This window comes from Echiichthys vipera (genome assembly GCF_963691815.1).
Source record: "Echiichthys vipera genome assembly, chromosome: 17".
NCBI classification, from domain to species: Eukaryota; Metazoa; Chordata; class Actinopteri; order Perciformes; family Trachinidae; genus Echiichthys; species Echiichthys vipera.
In genome coordinates this window covers 20,157,217-20,176,732 of record NC_139842.1, presented here as the reverse complement: position 1 = coordinate 20,176,732, position 19,516 = coordinate 20,157,217, and the positions used below count along the sequence as shown (strand labels likewise).

Genomic DNA, 19,516 nt, shown 5'->3' with positions numbered 1-19,516 from the left:
ACGTGGCATTTTCTGCTTTCAGAAGCGACCACAGCACTAAGGCACCATCTGATGACCCTTCAAAAGGCCCAGCGCTGCAAAGAATATGGTGGGGAAAAACGTGTAACCTTAATATGAATTAGGAAGGCTAGGATTTGTGAGGATGACATACAGGGCTTTGTCACCTTTACTAACACCAGTAGTTATTTTAAGGGGTGTTATCATAATCGTGTGCGGATTTGATTCCTCCCCGCTGGATTTTCTGTGAGCCCCTCGTGTGCAGGTAATGGACTGATCTCAAATCAGACTGCTGGCTGATTAATACGGATGATATGACACATTCAAAGTTTGTGGCTGCAACTTTTCAGGCTTTTTCCTCTTCAGTACTGCGAGGAAGGATGGAGGTTGGCATTTAGACGCCAGGAGTTAAACAGAGACGTACGACTGCAAGCACTCAACGCCCACCGCTATCTCAACTAGGGTGCTTCAGGGACTGAATATTGAAAATGTCACCTGAAAATTATATGTAAATATTGAAGCTGTTGCTTTTTTAGCATTTTTAATATCATATCTCTCCTAAAGAGAAAGTCACGTACAGCTATATTGTAAAAAATATAGTATATATAGGAGAGTCTTTGAAATGCATTAACATATTTCTGCTTTTTAATTATGCATAATTAAAACACTGTTAGAAAACACCGAGCAACAAGTACAGGTTCGTGCTCAGTCATGTGTATACGCTTGAGATGAGTTTTGCTGGTGATTCTATTTTAAAAGTTTCTTTTTTTTTTATATTCTTAATGGTTCAACTGACCGGCAATATACAGTATTTCCTCTGCATTGTATCACTGGCATTTCCCTTTTTCATTATCACGACCGTGGTTTGACACTTTTCAGAGTGAGACGGCTCATTTCCGGCCCTAGCTGTATAATGCATGTGCTCTTTAATGTATATATAACAATGTATAAAAGGTGAGGAGATCACTTTTTGTTATAAAAGACTATCCATCTTTTAAGTATTTAATGGAGAGCATTTAAAATTCTCCCTGAATTTAAATGAATATATATATGTGTGTGTGTGTGTGTGTGTGTGCGTGCGTGTGCGTGTGTGTAAATGTGGTAATTGGGAGGCAGAGTGACGTCGGGGCACACAAAGGAGTAACCCTTGTCGTACGAGGTGCAACCAATGGATAGAACTGAACTTATTAGCGCGGCTACCTTTCCTCTCCCTTCCTTTCACTGAAAAGAGCAACAGCAAAGCAATAAGACAGAGAGCACCGTGTGCACCTGTCTTCCTGTCTCCAAATCTTCTCAACGGTCTGTGAGACTCTTGCCTGAGTTTCGTAAGTGGATTTATGTGAATTCTGTAAACGCACTAAAGGAGAAAAGCCGACTGGTAATAAAAAAACCCTGTCATAAAATGTCTTTCTCAGTTGACAAATGATGTTATAAATAATAAGGTGCGTTATCAAAAATAATATTGTTAGTTAGCGCATGTCTTTGTTTCCATCGTTGGGTGTTATGAAAAACACATCGTCACATCAGAAGTTAGTAAAGTAGAATAACATCTGGCCTTTTTTGAAGACTTCACACCTTTTGTTGTTGATGTGTACTCTGCGTCTCTGCATTCAGAAAACCAATTTATCCACCTCAACAGAGCTGATGGAAACACCGCTAATTGCATTTTACAATTCGTCGAATGTCAAACGTCAGTTCAGAATTTCTTGACGTTTGAGTTCTTGAATGTGTGATTATTTTTACTTCTAATGAACGCCATGTTCTCTTCAGAATCACACAAAAACGTCCCAGTAAATATAGTATATAATAATGATAAATCAGTTTATATGATGTCACAATGCTATGGTTGGTTCGGTTCAACAAATCCTCACACAATATAATATCTCTGTATAAATCTTCCCGTTGCCTACAGATCATGAATTCTCCGTAGGACGCTTGAACGGTAACATAATGTTGTTTCGGTGCATTTGCTGAAACGAGTGATTCTGCCATTTTTCTTGGGAGGACAGTCTCGACAAAGGGTGACCCAGGACCATGGCTTTTCAATGACCCTGTGCAGGGAGCCGCCTGCACAGGGTCAGGACCTCACCTCTCCCCTCCCCGGTGTCAGATTGCCCCTTGATCTCCATATTTTGGCACCGCTCTGTGACAGTATGACAAGTCAAGTAAACAGTTGATCTTAATTGACTCCTCTCCACTCTGTGTGTGCGGACCCACTTGGGTTTGAAGTACCTTATGCTAATGGGAACAGCAGGTACTCATCTACTTAACAAGAAGATGTTTGCTTTTCATTGATATTCGGTTCATTGATGGAACAGGAGACTGAACGTGGTACACCTTGCTGTCAATCATTCCTTCTGTATTTGTGGATACATTTAGGAAAGGATTGTTTATGTCTCTTTTGTTCCCTCCAAAAACAGGGAACTTTAATGGAGATCCACACACCAAGTTTCTCTTCTTTTTCTCTTTTTTTTCTTCTCGCACACACTCTGTTTAGGATGACATCTCACAAATTCAGTGACTTGTACAGCTGCCGGCACGGTTCATCATTATAATTGTTGGAAAGAAGCGAGGAGATGGTGTGGAAAGAAATGGAGGGGGCGGGGAGGGGGGAGAGAGTAAAACCTCACTGTGTCTGAAATCGCTCCTTTATTATTTACTCATCCACTGCTCTATGTATTAAACACTCAACAGTTTACTGTATCATGAGATTTCAGAAACTAATCATGCACCAGTATCTTGTGTCTCCATTGTCATCTTAGGGGCAGCAGAACACCATTGAATTCTACATTTTGTGTTCTACCTAGGGTTTTTTTTTTACTCAGACTCTCAAAGTAAATGGCAGAATGAGTGAAGAGGGGAGGGCGAAGGAGAGGTGAAATTGTCCCTCGCTGAATTGAGCCTTTTTATGTATCTGGGGACAGAATGAAATAAGTTTTACCTAAGGCAACATCCCTGTGCCATAGCCAGGTTGACATGATTTCAAACTGTAATTAAAATGGAAACACCGTGAGGAGGAGGTGGGTGAGCAAAGTCTTGACATGATCTTAACCTTTATATCTGTAATTCTAATCGTGTCATGACTGAACATTTAATCGATTTTTCACTCAATTCTATATTTCTGTGTGAAATGTCATCACAACTACACATTCTGATTTCATAGGAAGACTTGATTCAGAGTGCATTGTAGGTATTTATGGATTAAAAAGCTCCTCAGGCAAGTTTGTCCCAGCAGATATTCATTGGACCCTTTTTTCCTATTCTATAGACAACGTTCTATCAGTATACATCAAGCAGAACCCTCCGGGGCATAAAAAGTTCCTTAAATGGCCACTTGAGACTGAAAAGGGAGTCAATCTCCATAGACTGACTTATGCCTGACACTCCTCCTGGCGTTCAGGCAGTCGACAAGGAACCTCCAGAGTTTTCGTGTCTATCTGATCCCAGTTGTATCCCTATCTCTTGATGCCTGGAGACCCTGTCGCCAGCCTCTTTTCCTCATCCCTTGAGGGCTCCTCAAGTCAAAGCTTGTCTGGCGGTGTTTTGAGTGTGTAGGCCCGATCTATTGACATCTTCTTCTCCATGAATGATACAGAAAGAAACTTAAGATACGAATCTTCAACTCCAGTGAAAAATCTGTGCTGCTTTATGACGCAGAGACCTTGAGGATGACAGAGACAACAACCACTAAAGTGCAAACCTTCATCAACAACCGCATAAAAAGGATTCTTAATATCCGAACAGACAAGCTCAGCAATCTGATCTTTAACTTGTGACGTAACACCCCTTTTCAAGACATGTGCGGTGGATCTGAGTGTTCAAAAGGCTTTTGAGGGATTCGAAAAACGACAAGACTCTAACCTTGTTTGTATTCATTTTTAAGCATATGACAATTTCAGGTGAAACATCTGGACCTGGTTTGTAAAGGCCTTAAGTGCGTGTCGCTTTGAGTAACGGGTGGGCGCCCTCACAGGAGACCGTAGGCTTCACTTGGCACGCCTCAGGTCCACCCATGCTCCACCTCTTTTCCCATTTTTGGATAAGCCTGGAGTTACTGTAGCCTACCAAGATGACAACTGCAAGACTGAGCTTCACAGTGTCTCTTCAGAAAACTTATGGGTGACGATAGAGACTACGGTTTTTAGGTTGCATGCAGTATCAGGTTCACTTATTTTCTATTCTTATGCATCAAATATCTTGTTTTGCATCATGCTTTGGTCAATAAAAGCTGAAACCTGCTGGCCTATAAAGGCATTGACTGAGTTCACACATGATGTCCAACACACTCTGTGATAAGAGAAGGATCAGAGGAGATTAGACAAGCGGAGGGGATAAAGATAAAGCTAAAGACAGGCTTTGTTTTTGGCACCCTTATGAGCCAGGGCTCCTGCTAATTACCAAGTTCTCTGGTCCTTTCTAAATGTGTTTGAAATCCACTGGATGCAGATAATTGAGCTGGAAATGTGTTACATGACAAAGTCACGCTGAAGGACAACCACTAAAAAACGATTGCTCTCCACTCCCCCCCTGTTTTCTCTGTCAGGCATACTTGAAATAAAAGTCCCCCAAATGATTCATTCCACAGCGTTTGTCTTTGTTGTTTGTGGAGATTGAAGCTTAGGGGATGTTTGAGCCACCTATTGTGATAAGCCATAGTCAAAACAGAGACGGGCCAATGGTGGATGTGTCAGACAGCCCTGTGTTTTCTTGTTGCAGAAATAATTGCTTTTAGCCTTCAGTTTAGGGATGTGAGCTTTTAAAGATCCTTCACACATCATCATAACAAAGTAGAAAAAGATTCTGTAGCCACAGGCTGAATGTGTCTGTCCATGCATCTCAAGTTTTCTCTCAGCTAAGCAGTCACTTGTAACTTGTAGCCTAAATCTCAAATTGATTTCAGCACTTAATATGAATATTGATTTAGTGGCTCGCATACATTGATCCTGGGCAGAGATAGGCCTCCACTGAGAGTGTCGGAGTAAAGTGAAAACACGGTGAAGAGAGACTCCTTGCCGTTCTATTTGCATTTTAATTATAAATTGCATCATTGCACTGTGAGTATGGTGACAAAAACAACTCCCTCTCCCTCCATTCACTCCTCCCTCTTTGCTCCAAACTCGGCTCACTCGTTGAGAATGAAACTTCATGCGGAGAAGTCTCGCAGGGCAGAAAATAAACGGGCAGGGTAATGCGTAAGAGCACAGCCAGTCGCATGGACGGAGGTGAAAGATGCTTTACCTCAGTGGGCGCATGCTGCTTAGTTCACAGAAAGAAAGAAAAAGATTTAGCTTTTGCTGTGTTTCAGTGGGCGCCTGTGTTTGTAGAGAATACACAGAGTGAGAGTGAGCTGTGGACTTGCTGCAGCCAGTATCATTTTGTCATTTAGAAAGCACTTTTCTGTTGTTATCTTGGCTACATGGGCCCGCTGTGGTTTGATGTCGGCCTCAGAGTACATCATTTTTATTTTTCAAGTCTCAAATTTTCACTGTGGATTTGGCTCTCTCTGCTGTGTGTGTGTTTGTGTGTGTGTGTTTGTGTGTGTGTGTGTGTGTGTGTGTGTGTGTGTGTGTGTGTGTGTGTGTGTGTGTGTGTGTGTGTGTGTGTGTGTGTGTGTGTGTGTGTGTGTGTGTGTGTGTGTGTGTGTGTGTGTGTGTGTGTGTGTGTGTGTGTGTGTGTGTGTGTGTGTGCGTGCGTGCGTGCGTGCGTGCGTGTGTGTGTGTAGAAGTGTTGCTGTCTTTTTATCATGTACTGTAAGTGTTGTGCTGTGAGTAGAGGGGCTAATTTATCACTTCGGAGTAGTGTGTAAGGAGAAATCGTAAGCGAGCAGACTGAAAGAGCTTTACATGTGGATGTTTCGCAGGAATGTATTATGTTTTTATGCACACAGGTACACATGTGGGCTTATCTAAGGGTTGTGTGGTTAAACCGCATGCAAAACTGTCTCCACTGTCAAGTGAGTACAGCAGCTGTGCAGGGCCCTTTATCTTTCTTGCAGGTTGGTCTTGAATATGTCATTTCTGATGTTTCAAGCCAAGTGTGCAAAAATATTAAGAGAACAGTACCCAGATACAGTAGATTGATTTCCACATGTAATGTGATGAGACGTATGTATGTATGTATGTATGCAATGAAGTACATTTGATACAGATTATTTTTTAGAGTCATTGATTAATGCTCTGTCTCTAAAATGTCAGAAAATGTCCATGCCAGTTTCTTAGAGTCCAAGGTGATGTCTTTAAATGTCTAATTTAGTCAGTCCAAAACCCAACGATAGTCATCTATGGCAATATTTATCTAATTTGCAAACGTTCCGATCCTTGCACATTTTGTTAATTTTGCACTCAACTCAGTAGTTCTCATTTGTCAAGAATTACATTTACACAGTAGTAAACAATAACTTTACCATGTAACTATTTTAGACTATCAAGATATGAAGTGACCTATATCAGTGAAGAAGATTTTTTCGCCCACCCTAAGGTGAGTGTTGTGTCGGAGCTGTTGTTTGTGTTCAGATTTAGGCTTTTTTGGACCTTTTCATGCTGAGACACTGAGTCACACAGCAGCTGTTTAGTTCTGCAACAACAGAGCAAAACACAGAGACTTGTGGAAGATCAGAAAGGATGGAGAGATAGGCAGAGAGAAGAAAGGATGACGGCAAGGGCCAAATGCTGACAAAATGCTATCTTCTGTGTCTTTTTCAACTCTTGTATCCTATTAAACTAAGACGGCTCCGAGCCACTGTAGGCCATTGATTTTATCAAATGATGAATGATGATGTCAAGATGAGAGCTGAGATTTTTTCTCCCATGTCACCACGGTTTGACCATTGCACTGCTCTCTATGTGGCATGCATGTGTGAATAATTAAAAAGGTAAGAGTAATGAAACTGTTTTCCCCTGTGCATTGAGATATGATCTATATGTATTTCAAGTACTAGCAACACTTTGAAGTGATCTCTTAGAAATTGAGTCAATGCAGTGACTGCATATCTCTAAAGGTGTCACCAGAATTGAGTTAATAATTGCCAACCATAGAGGTGATAGATATACTTGATGCTGGGAGGTGCAGCCAGGATATTACCATTAATAATTTGGGATAAGCCTTCTCACTATCTTATGAGACTTCTTATGGTAATTCTCGTTATCTCTGCTGCTCAAATTAATACTTTTCTCAATTTTACATCTTCTAAAGTAGGAAATGTGATCAAAACGAGGGGGCTAAAGCAGTGAGAAAGAAGTGTGACGCTGGCATGGTTGCCTGGTTTTATAGCAATCGTGACTGGGTTGAAGAGAGGCAGAGAAAATGGGCGAGTTTATTTAAAAAAGGGGAGAAATAAGAAAGGCAGAAAAAAGGAGATAGAGAGTGGAGACCATCAGTGATATGGAGAGGAATGGCGATGTTGTTTCACCGGGGTTTGCGCCACAGTGGGAGGGCCTTCTGTCTCTGCTGACGCCTCTTAATCCATCACACCTCCTGCGGCCCTGGATCCGACACACTCCAGTGTCTCCCCAACCCGTCGCCGAGTTCGCGCTCAGCCCTGTTATGCATGTGTGCCCACTGTTCCCGGCATTCTCTTATCCCTGTTTTAACCCTCTCTGAGTGAGTGTCAGCAGTGCCTCGGGCAAGATGGACGGACACTGTTTTGGAGCAGACGCCGTCTCATACATGCTCCACATTCAGCCTTGTTCGCACGCGTTTTCTCACTCACAGCTGACAGGAATTTCTCCTTCCCTCCGCCTATTTTGCATGCTGGTCTCACCTGCGGCAGCTTCCCATTGAGTTTAGTTTTTTCCTATGTGCTTCTTTTCTCTCTCATGTCTGCTCCCAAAAACCCTTGAATCTGTCAAAACAGAGGATTACTTCCGTCATATGATCCCCCTGTGTGTGTGTGTGTGTGTGTGTGTGTGTGTGTGTGTTTATTTGACAGGAAGAGCGCCTCCAGCCAGCTGTGTTTGATTTTAAGAAATGGGAGTCAGCTATTCACTTGATCAATCTTGCTGATCCCCCGAATGCATCTGCACATGCGCCCTGTAAGCTTTCATCGAGGCTCCTGTCCACTTTTAATGCTATCTGACCTTATAATGAACAGGCTTCATTAACCCTCTGTCAGATTTCTCTCCAGAGCTGGAGGGAAGAGGGAAGTGATGGTGAGGGGAGGGTTGTTAAAAAAGCACAGGGTTGACTCTAAGCTGTGGAAAAGTCAGCTAGCATGTGGGCGTTTGATTTGCGTTCAGAAATGCATCACGCACACGCTCAAAGCTGCAACACTCTGCCACTTAGCCTCAGCTTTTTGGCATGTTTTCATCCTTTGTAGTCTGTTCCTCTAAACTCTGCAGCCCGTCTCTGTACCTCGCTGTGTCGCTCGCTACCTATTGTCGCCCAAGGTGACCCTCCTAAACACTCTAGGATCCCTGCTGTGATCCCTTCCTTTTCTGCAGCAGCCAAATCGCACAGCTCCACCCCCTGTCCACCTGGTGGCGGCGGTGTCTCTGCACCGTGCCACCCATTTTCTTCTCCTCCCGGCAGGAGGCATGTCCCTGAGGGAGAAGCTAGTGGGAAGTGCTCTGTATTTGATGATTCCCTTTTATTTTGCAAGTTAAAGGGAATTTAGATGACGACCCGTTGTGTATGAGCGTGACTGTGTGTGCTTGTAAGTGCTCACATGCGTTGTTTGCGTTTCTGTATATTTTTTGTATTTATAATGCTTTTTTTCTTTTCTTTTTGAGAGCCTCAGCAGTAGCTGTAATGAATTCCAGAAGGCTTTAAATCTCTCCGTTCTGTCACTCTTCACCTGCTATTCCACAGCAGGCCTGGTCGCCTGAAGTCCCTGCCATATGGCCATGCTGAAGGATTTTTGGGATAAACTTACTTCATACAAATGCATTGATAAAGGTGCATATGAAGGACTTATTGTCATCATTACCAGCAGCCAGGGGTAGAAAGTGACTGTGTACATTCACTCAATCAAAGCACTCAGATTACAATATTTGAAGAGCTCTTTTCCAAAACGAGATAAAAGCCAAACTTAAAAAAAAATGAGTTTGTCATGCCACTTTGCTGTATCAAGTCAAGTCAAGTCAAGTCAGTTTTATTGTCAAAAATTGCAATATGTATGACATACAAATGCAAAAAATGAAATTACAGTCCTCTCAGACCCAGTGCAATCGGCATATACATACAACATAATAAAAATAATAAAAATATACAAAGAGTAAAAATATACAAAGAGTAAAAAATGTAAAGTGGCTGTGGATTGTAAAGTGAATAGATAATAATAATAATAAATAGACAGTAACAGTGCAATGACATTTGTTGAATTGAGGTAGAGCGGTATTGTTCATTAAAGTGAGGTAGTGCAGTGAAGTGCAAATAGCAGTTAGAGTCCGAGTTCAGATGTAATGTGTGTGTGTGTGTGTGTGTGTGTGTGGGGGGGGGGGGGGTAGGGGTAGGGGGGGCATGATGTCAGATGACGGAGGGGAGGGGAGGTGTCAGGGTGGCTGTGGCAGGGGGCAGAGTCAGAGGGGGGAGGGGGGGCAGAGTAGGGAGGGAGTTGAGTCTCCTGACTGCCTGGTGGCAGAAACTGTCTTTTAGCCTGCTGGTTTTGGCTCGGAGACTCCGCAGTCTCCTCCCCGACGGCAGCAGGCTGAAGAGGCTGTTGGAGGGGTGGGTGGGGTCACCTGCGATCCTGATGGCTCTGCGGGTGAGACGGGTGTTGTAAATGTCCGACAGGGGGGGGAGAGAGACACCAATAATCCTCTCAGCTGCCCTCACGATGCGCTGCAGAGTCTTGCGGCAGGACACGGTGCAGGCGCCGTACCACACGGTGATGCAGCTGGAGAGGATGCTCTCGATGGTGCCTCTGTAGAAGGTGTGCATGATGGGGGTCGGGGCTCTTGCTCTCCTGAGCTTGCGGAGGAAGTACAGGCGCTGGTTTGCTCTCTTGGCCAGTGATGCTGTGTTGTTGCTCCAGGACAGGTCTTCAGAGATGTGCACTCCCAGGAACTTGGTGCTGCTCACCTGCTCCACTGCAGCACCGTCGATGGTGAGTGGAACATGCTGGGAGTGCCGTCGTCTGAAGTCCACAACAATCTCCTTTGTCTTCTCCACATTCAGGCGGAGATTGTTGTCCTTGCACCACGTGGCCAGGTGGCTCACCTCGTCCCTGTAGGCGGTCTCCTCATCGTTGCTGATGAGACCGACCACAGTTGTGTCGTCCGCAAACTTGATGAAGAGGTTGGAGCCGGATGATGGTGTACAGTCGTGGGTCAGCAGAGTGAAGAGGAGGGGGCTCAGCACACACCCCTGGGGGGCCCCTGTGTTGAGCGTGATGGTGCTGGAGGTGTTGCTTCCAACTCGAACTGCCTGTGGTCTCCCTGTCAGGAAGTCCAGCAGCCAGTTGCACAGGGAGGTGTTGAGCCCCAGCTGACTGAGCTTGTGGGTGAGCTGCTGAGGGATGATTGTGATGAATGCTGAGCTGAAGTCGATGAACAGCATTCTGACGTAGGAGTCTCTGGTCTCTAGGTGGGTGAGGGCTGAGTGGAGGGCGGTGGAGATGGCATCGTCGGTCGAGCGGTTGGACCGATATGCAAACTGGAAAGGGTCCAGGGTGGGGGGGAGGGCAGACTTGATGTGTTGCATGACTAGCCGCTCGAAGCACTTCATGATGATGGGAGTGAGTGCAACCGGGCGGTAGTCATTGTGGCAGGTGGGGGACGACTTCTTCGGGACCGGGATGATGGTGGTGGCTTTGAGGCACGTGGGGACAAAAGCCTGGCTCAGTGAGGTGTTGAAGATGTCCGTGAAGACATCTGTGAGTTCCTCAGCACAGTCTCTCAGGACACGACCAGGAATGTTGTCGGGACCTGGGGCTTTGCGTGCGGAACATATATATATATATATATATATATATATATATATATATATATATGTATACAGAACCTTTTCACTGCTTCATCAATGTTTCATGCCATATCGCTATATTGCCTTGTTTAAAATGGTCTCAAGATGCAGTTCCTTTCGAAACCGCGACCAGCGCCAAACCTATTTTTAGCCTAAATGCGATACGTCCTCTCGACCAATCAGAATTCAGTGAGCGCTCTATGCTATCCAACGTGGCGGCGCTCTGAAGCGGGAGAGTTTTTTGTGTCGTCCGTCCGTTCAACATGTTCAGACTGAGCCATGAACCATTTTGACAAGATACATTGAATATTAACCAAATGTGTGGGTCTAGGTAATAAAATGTAATTTTCCTGAAAACTATTAAAATGGATTTATAGCATTTTGGAAAAGAGCTCCTCATTTGTACTTGAGTATTTCCATTTTCTACTTCTTTATATTCCTACTCTATTTAATCTCAGACGGAAATATTCTACTTTTCACTCCTACACTACATTTATCTGATCACTTTAGTTACTTTGCAGATTCAGATTGAAAATTCATAATATAATTATTGTATGAATTATGAATATTATAAATCAAGAACCCCAGAAAAGAAAAAACGTTTACAGCTGCAACATGGAAGTGATAAACACATCAATGCATCAAAAAATAATCCAGTAATTTAATGTGTGTTCCTAAAATTGGCCATTCTAGATCATGAGTACTGCAGGGCTGACTTGTAATGGAGTATTTATACACTGTGGTTTTGCTCCTTTTATTTAAGTCCAAGTTATGGGTGCTTCTTCCACCACTGCCAGCAGCTACAGTGTATCTGCAACAGTTAAGTTATTTCATGTGCCTTTTGAATTAATAATTGTACAATTAAAGGGTGGACAACAAGCTTAAAATGTGTGCGATGAACAAAGCACAACACACCCAGCATGATTCAGTGCCAATGGTCTTTCACAAATAGCCTTTTCTGTCTTATGCTACATTAGTTTCCTGTAAAGGAGCAAAAGAGACAACACATTTTCAACTAGAAGCGTTTAGAGCGGCCGCACAAATAATACGGAGGGTTGAGAACAGTTGGGGGGAAAAACAACCTGTGTGGACACAGGCCTTTAATGCGTGACTTTGAATCTGAAGTAACACTTGAAAACACCAAAGTCACACAACAACACAACCAAACTAGCTGATTAAGGCAGCAGTAGACCAGCAACTGCCTTGTTCTGGTAGGTTTGATTCCTGTTTTTTATGAGAGCACAGATGGATATAACAGCTTCAGTTCCCCATCGGAAAAGGCTGTCGGAAAGTATTCTAAATAAAGCATACACTTAAACATTTTGTAGGTATCTAAAACATGTTTAGCTTCCGCCCCTGTCCACAGCAGTTCATTACTTAGAATTCTTGTCTGTACTTCTGTCTGCTTCTCCAAACTGGGGGCTTGCCCACCGCCATTTACTGTAGGTAACACACTGACTATGGATGAGCACCTCATGCAACCGCACACTAAAAATCCAAACTATCGCTTAAAGATTAGTGCTGGTATTTTGGTTTTGCAAACGTCCTTAAGATAGAATAATGACAGCTTGAAAATAAACCGGTTTAATATGCATTGTCTTCATAGACAGACTTGCAGGTTGGAGTTGTTGTGCGGACGACATGTGCATCACCAGCTACTCAGATTGTCACGAGCACAGATGGAAAAAACAAATGAACAGAAATATGTCTTCAAGTGTAAATATGAATTGTAAGCTGTCGACTTTAGCAGATTTGCAGATGGAGGTAACATATGTGCAGAAATATATGCTATCACCATGTAAAATGTACAGATGGAGTTAATATCACAGCGCAGGCTTTATTGCACCATGAGCAGAGCCTCGTGTGTTGACTCAGGGTCTGACGTGAGCCTGTGATGTGGTGACTGTATGTAGTTGGCTGGTCAGTATCTGGGCCTCCAGCTCGCATACTGATGGAGGAGGCAGATGCTGCATCACCTCGCTTAGCTCTTGTTTATACAGAGAAAGTTGAATCTATCTGTCTGTTGGTTTGTCAGACTCTCCTCCCCAGCGTGTTGAGGTGTGTGACAGAGAGATGGAGAGAGACGGAGGCTGAACTGGCAGAGGGAGAGCAGTCTCTCTGTAATGAATATAAATGGAATCCAGGTCTCACACTCCTCATCTGGCTCCCTTCTCTGAACGTAGACATTGGACGAGGATGTGGCCCATACTCACACACTTGCTAAGTTTTACATATAGAACACACACAAACAAATGAACAGTCTTATAAATGAGTTCTTTCTTGATTTTGCGGTGACTGCTCTGTGGTTATAAAGTTCAGCCAAAACCTCTTTCACACCAATGACCAGAGTCAGACCTGGGTCACAACCTTGGAGCAATGCATACCACTTACCCGGTACTTGGCAACCCTGGTGGTGTGCCATTCCCATTAAAATCAACCCTTGTCCAACACATGTCCGACCCACCGCTCGACCCTGAGTCAGTCAACACAGGTTAACTCTTTCAAACACAAAATCAACCCTGGTTCAACCCTTGTCGAGCGGCATAAGTGAGACTAAACTGAATCAGCGTGTTGTCAAAGTAACTGTGTTTGAATCCAGTGTTTCTTTCTTTTTTTTAAATGTTTTTATTGAATATAATGTCTTACCATAAAAATGAGAAAAGATGGCTCTTCTTCAATGAATGAGTTTTGGTTGGTGTGATTAAAGTGACAAAATATTTTAATGCTGGAAAAAGCCGGTGTGTAGGATCTATTGGTAGAGATAGAATTGAAAATTTATAAATGTGTTTTGATAAGTGTATAATCACCTGAAACTAAGAATCGTTGTGTTTTCATTAGCTTAGGAATTATATATATATATATATATATAAAAGTTTTCTCCCCACCCTCCACGGGTGCGCAGGTGGTTGACCCTCTCTAAGCTCAGGTACTCTACCAGGGGCCAGGGAGCTTGAGGGTTCTGCGCAGTATCTTTGCTGTTCCGAGCAATTCACTTTCCTGGTTCGAGATGTCCAAGGTTGTTCCAGGAATCTGCTGTAACCACTCCTCCAGCTTGGGGGTCACTGCCCCTAGTGCTCCGATCACCACAGACACTACTGTCACCTTTACCTTCCAGGCTCTCTCCAGCTATTTTTCACATTTCTCGTGTTCCTTTTTGTGGATATCCTCATAGCTTGGTATCACCACAGCCACTGGTTGGTTTGCCATTACCATCCTGTCATTGTGATATTTCCTCTGACAACTGGCTAATCTTGATATCAGAATCTCATATTGTGAACATCCCTACCAGAATGTAAACCGCTGCAGCCAGACCAGACTCCGTGGACATACAGTAGGTCTCAATTCTCCAGTTTCAGTTTCAGGCATTGAGACGAAGCGTAAACAGATTAAGATTAAGATTAAGATTAAATTACAATGCTGAATACGCAGTTTTTCATGAACATATACAATCGAAAAGCACAATCTTTGTTCAGCTCATGATGTTCAATTTGTCGTTTAGACTTGAGTAAAAACACAAAAGTCAAAAACTGTATCGTTGTGAGAACTGAACATTACAGGATTCACAATGTCGTTTCCACTGCACCTCCTTTTTATGCATTTATGCGTTATGATAAGCTGTCTGTTTTTGTAGTCTGCTGTATTTGCCAAAGAAGAGATTTACAAGTATACTTTGCAGAATCTCAACTCTTTCTGCATCACTCCCTCTAACTTTACTCTCATCCTCATTTCAACAGTTTTTTCATATAATCTACAAGGTGCTGATGGAGCAGCAACAGACACTCCCTTATCTGAAGCACTTCCATTACTTTGTCTTGTAATTGCCTTTGGGCGACCCGTCTTTGTTAAATCTCTGCCTGGCACACACTGTAATGTGACAACACTTATTTTCTCTATGCTGTGTGCATTATCACCTATTAGTCATTCTTCCTGTTCACGCTGTCATCATCTGATTCCCATGGCAAACGAACCGTCTGAAGACATTTCTTCTGAGGGAGTCCCATGATTAGCACACATCTCCATCTCTCAGAGCTGTTATTGCTGCTCTCCTCCTGCCGCTCTGCTCTTGATGTTTGTCATGAAAAGGATGAAAAAAAAAAAACATCCTCAGCTTTATTCCTGTTAAGTGTCATCTGGGTCTATTTAGAAAGATGTGGGGCTGTTAGCAATGCTGCCAGTGTTGTCATGTTTTCTTAAATTGATTCCCTGTGATTACTCGGCATTCATGTTGCTCTTTAAGGGACAGGATAGAAGAAAAGAGCTTGGTAAACTGTGCTTCAGATGTGCCGTGAAACAAAGCCCAGATGATGACACACACAGACAAACACATGCGTGTGAAAATCAGCGTATACGCCCTCACTCACTCATATAGTCTGAAATTAATTGCCAGGAAGTCTCAGGTAATTTAAATTGCAAATCAGTACAGCCTTGTTCTCCCAACTTTTCTGATTAATATTTTATTGTTTTACTGAGCGAAAATGCCACCAGTGTTTTTCATCAGATACAAATAGCACAAAGGGAAGAAAAGAGGGGCACTGGATTGAGGAAGATCAGATGCAGGCGTTATCTCTAAACATTAATTAAGTCGTGTCTGTGTCTGGAGCTGCTGAGGTCGCCTCCTCTGTCTACAATCCACTCATGAAGACAGAGGTCTGTCTCACTTTTCACCCATTCCCTCATTTCTCGCTCTGTCTCTCTGCGCTCTCGACCCGATACTCAGATTCTGCCAAGTTTTCTCAGGTCCTGAACTTCTCTTGCAATCAGCCACTAATTAAGCAGCAGAGTGGGAGGGTTTCTTTGGCAGGAGATCGGTGGGGATGTGCACATTGAGTGGGAAAAGCCAGATCCTGAGACCTTGTGTCGACTTAGGTATGAAATATGTGGAGAAGAAGTTGAGAGGAGCAGAGCATGAAACCAGCGGAAATAAGAGATTTAGGCAGCTGAGAGATGAAGCTTTGAAACCAAACTGTCGCGTGGTCCCCTTTCGTCTTTCTTTCAACAAGATCTTAAATCCCATGAGACTGCCAGTGTAGGAAAGGGACCAGAAATTAGATAAAAATAATGAGGTTTCCCATAGCTATGCACAGAAACTGAGAGATGGTGTGGCAATGCGGGGTAAATATCAGTGCCAGCATTTCAAGATGAAAAAAAACCCAACTTTGACCTTTCTTAGTCAGCATTGGCTTTTGAAAATACTGCATATGACCTTGTGGGTGTGTTTGTGTGAGTGCAGACTGGAAGCCTGAGATGAAAATCTTGCACTTCTCTTCAGCCGGGCCGTTCACCGTGGCTGAAATGGAATGGCTGGCACAGCGCTCTGCTCCTCTCAAAGCAAAAACAAAGACGGAACCACGCACAGATAAAGGAAGGTTGCCCCCGGTGAAGCAGAGCTCACTACGCTGCTGTGCTTTGAATGCTGAAGCCTTCTTTAAAGCAAATCCAGACCTGTGTTGTCGTACTTACTAGGAAATACAGCTCAATTAGACGAACCGGTCAATTAGGAATTTGCCTTGATATGCTCAAAAACAAGCACATACACACTGGCACTCATACAAGGTCACCGCCTTTCATAGAAATGTGCCTCACTAGTTTAAAGTTATTTTAATGGATGTGTTTTTGTGTCCCTACAGAGCGCCCGAAGCTATTTTGGAGTGTGGACGCCCTGTTGTACTGGATTCATCTGTCTGCAGCGCTCAGTACAGCGGGTGATATTTAAGAGGTGGCCAGCTTGACTGATTACAGGCCCTTCCCCATAGCACCTCACTCCACACTCTGCTGGTGCTCTGGCTCCATTCAGGTCATCTCTGCATCATCCAGGCTGGCAACGTCCAGAGCCCCAAGCCCCCCTCCCCCCTGGTGGACATTTCCCGCGGCCCGATGGCTGAGAGCTGGTGTTACACTCAGGTGAGGATGGAGTGTGTGGGAGCGCATGATTTCCCTTAACATAAGATAGCTGCTGGAGAGCATAACTCATACTGATAAATAATCTTTTTGTGTTCTGTCAAGAGTATTTGCATAATATTAAATAGAGCTGACTGTGAGCAGTAGAATACTTTTTTTATTTATTTAAATAAACCTCACTTTTGCTCTGTGAATGTGGGTGTTGCATCTGCAAGTAAGCCTGGCTATCAAGACATATAAACATCAGTGTATATACTGTATGTCCATAATGCTTAATATCTAGGGTTGGGATTTTTTCCCAAACTGTTACGTGGTGATCAGCACTGTCGCCTCACAGCAAGAGGGTTCCTGGTTCGAATCCCGGCTGGGGCCCTTCTGTGTGGAGTTTGCATGTTCTCCCCGTGTCCCTGTGGGTTTTCTCCGGGTTCTCCGGTTTCCTCCCACAGTCCAAAGAGGTGAACGTGTTAAGTTAATTAATGACTCTAAATTGCCCGTAGGTGTGAATGGTTGTCTGTCTCTGTTCGTCTCTATGTGCGCTGCGATAGACTGCCGTCCTGTCCAGGGTGTACCCCGCCTCACGCCCGATAGCAGCTGGGATCGCCTCCAGCCCCCCGCAACCCCGACAGGGACAAGCGGTTGAAGATGAATGAATGAATGTTACAATACTTTTAAAATGGTACTGGTGCCTGAACTGATATTTTATTAAAAAACACAAACAAACACACAAAACGATGGTCGGCGACATGGAAGAACGGCTTCTTTATTACTAATACTGTATATATATCAACTGTTAACAGCAGGAGTGTCACAATTCTCAAAATCCAGTTGCACTGAAATGAAGCACCAACATCTGCGTTGCCATTCGCTCCAGTAGATACCGTCGTATTTCAGAACAACGCCCTATTCATATTTTATACAACTGGACAATGAGCAGTTTAATGGATTGAATAACGTCTTGATTTCCCCAGTGACTCTGTTTTCCTGACTGATTCAGCATCAGAAGCCTAATTTGGTTTAATTTCCGGCTTTGTTTAAAGGTTACCTATTCTGTGAAATCACGCTTGTTTCAGTCGTTGCAGCACAGGCTTTGCTAGTTCAGATATCACTTTCCTGTTAAGAGCCAAGGCAGATAAAGTATGACATTGAAGATGGTGTTTTTCATCTCCTCTTGCAAGATTATTTTGTTTTTTATGTACGCTTTTACAATATCCTTTCTTCTTTCCCTCTGTTTGTTGTCAGTGTTTATTAAGATGAAAGGCAGTTTTGATGTGCGGTTTTGAAGTCCAGGCTGACCAAACACCACACGCTCGTGTAGAATAGGGAAATATATAAATAAAGAGATCCAGTTTCAGCTCTTCCCGTGTATTTTCCGCACAGATCAAAGTGGTGAAGTTCTCCCACATGTGGACCATCAACAACTTCAGCTTCTGTCGTGAGGAGACGGAAGAGGTCATCAAAAGCTCCACTTTCTCCTCTGGAGCCAGCGACAAACTCAAATGGTTAGTGCAGGCTGGTATCAGATATTCATATTTCTCCAAGAGAGTTGTAGGAGAAAATTTCTCCAAAAACTCTTAGCAATTATCCACTTGTGGCATCTTTGAGAGGTGCAACATTGTTTTCAAGAGATTGAAGCACCCAGTCGCCTGCTTCAGTGACAGCGTGCCTTCTTCTAGTCTGTATCACCGGGGGCATCTTTGAAATAATAATTTCTGCAAAGTCTGTTTATTTATATAGCACATTTCAGAGACAATGCAGTTCAAAGTGTTTTACACAAAACACCAAAAGCATCGAGACAAAGCGTAAAGGAAACACACCACAAAAGAACATTTAAATGCAATTGCAGTCATTGAAGACACCAGAGGATATGAAATAAAAACAAAAAGAAATAGAGTTTATTAGGTATAAAATACAAGAAAAAAAGTTGCAGCAGTTCATGTTGTCAAATCTGGCTTCACTTTCTCACATCGTAGTGGGCTCAGAGTTAAAGATAAAACCACGATCAATGCCAGGATAAAGGTTTATGTGTTAGATAGTGCTGCACGGATATCGGCTCAGATATTGACTTATTAGCTGGATCTGATATCGGATGAATGAGGCCGATCCAACATTACGATTCAGTCATTTCCTTTTTTATTAATGTCATACACAGCAATACAGTTACAGCGATCGAGTTATTTCAATTCTATGTCTGCAACACTGGTTAGGGATTTACATTACATTTTAAAATATCTATTTTAAGTGCACTTTACATGGAAGTAAAGTCTTTTTTTATTTGTTAATAAATTATATTAAGTACATTTATAATCATGTTAATTTGTTACCTTTTTTTAACAAGGCTAAATGTTTATGTCAAGCCTGATGCCTTCACTCACATGGCAAAGTATACGCTTCATTCATTCAACAGGAGGATCGGATCGGCATCAGGTATGGGCCGATGCGCTCAGCCCAGGTATCGGTATCTGATTGGATCAGAAAAAAATGGATCTGTGCATCTCTAGTGTTAAGCATATAGCAGTCTAACATGGAGACACATTTGAAAGTGTAAAGCCAGGGCAACAAAGGTTTAGTGATGGTAGTACATCCACAGTGTCTGAGACACCACTTATCTCCAATTTACAATGCCGCCCTTTCATCCCTTCCCAGGAGATTCAACAATCTAACCTCAAAGGACAACTGTTCACACATGGCCTGGGTGACCCCAACGACTGTCGTTCAGACTCAA

General features: G+C 43.2%; 1 protein-coding gene across 1 annotated transcript in view; it reads left to right on the top strand.

Annotated features, from left to right (window-relative positions):
* Positions 1–16,001: 16,001 nt before the first annotated feature.
* Positions 16,002–19,516, top strand: part of spop (speckle type BTB/POZ protein) — a gene marked incomplete at both ends in the record, with an annotated part of 58,172 nt that continues 54,657 nt past the window's right edge. The window contains 6 exon segments of the mRNA XM_083931280.1: positions 16,002–16,008; positions 16,127–16,272; positions 16,524–16,589; positions 16,691–16,747; positions 16,750–16,797; positions 18,172–18,293. Coding sequence (XP_083787406.1) covers positions 16,002–16,008; positions 16,127–16,272; positions 16,524–16,589; positions 16,691–16,747; positions 16,750–16,797; positions 18,172–18,293 — 446 coding nt within the window.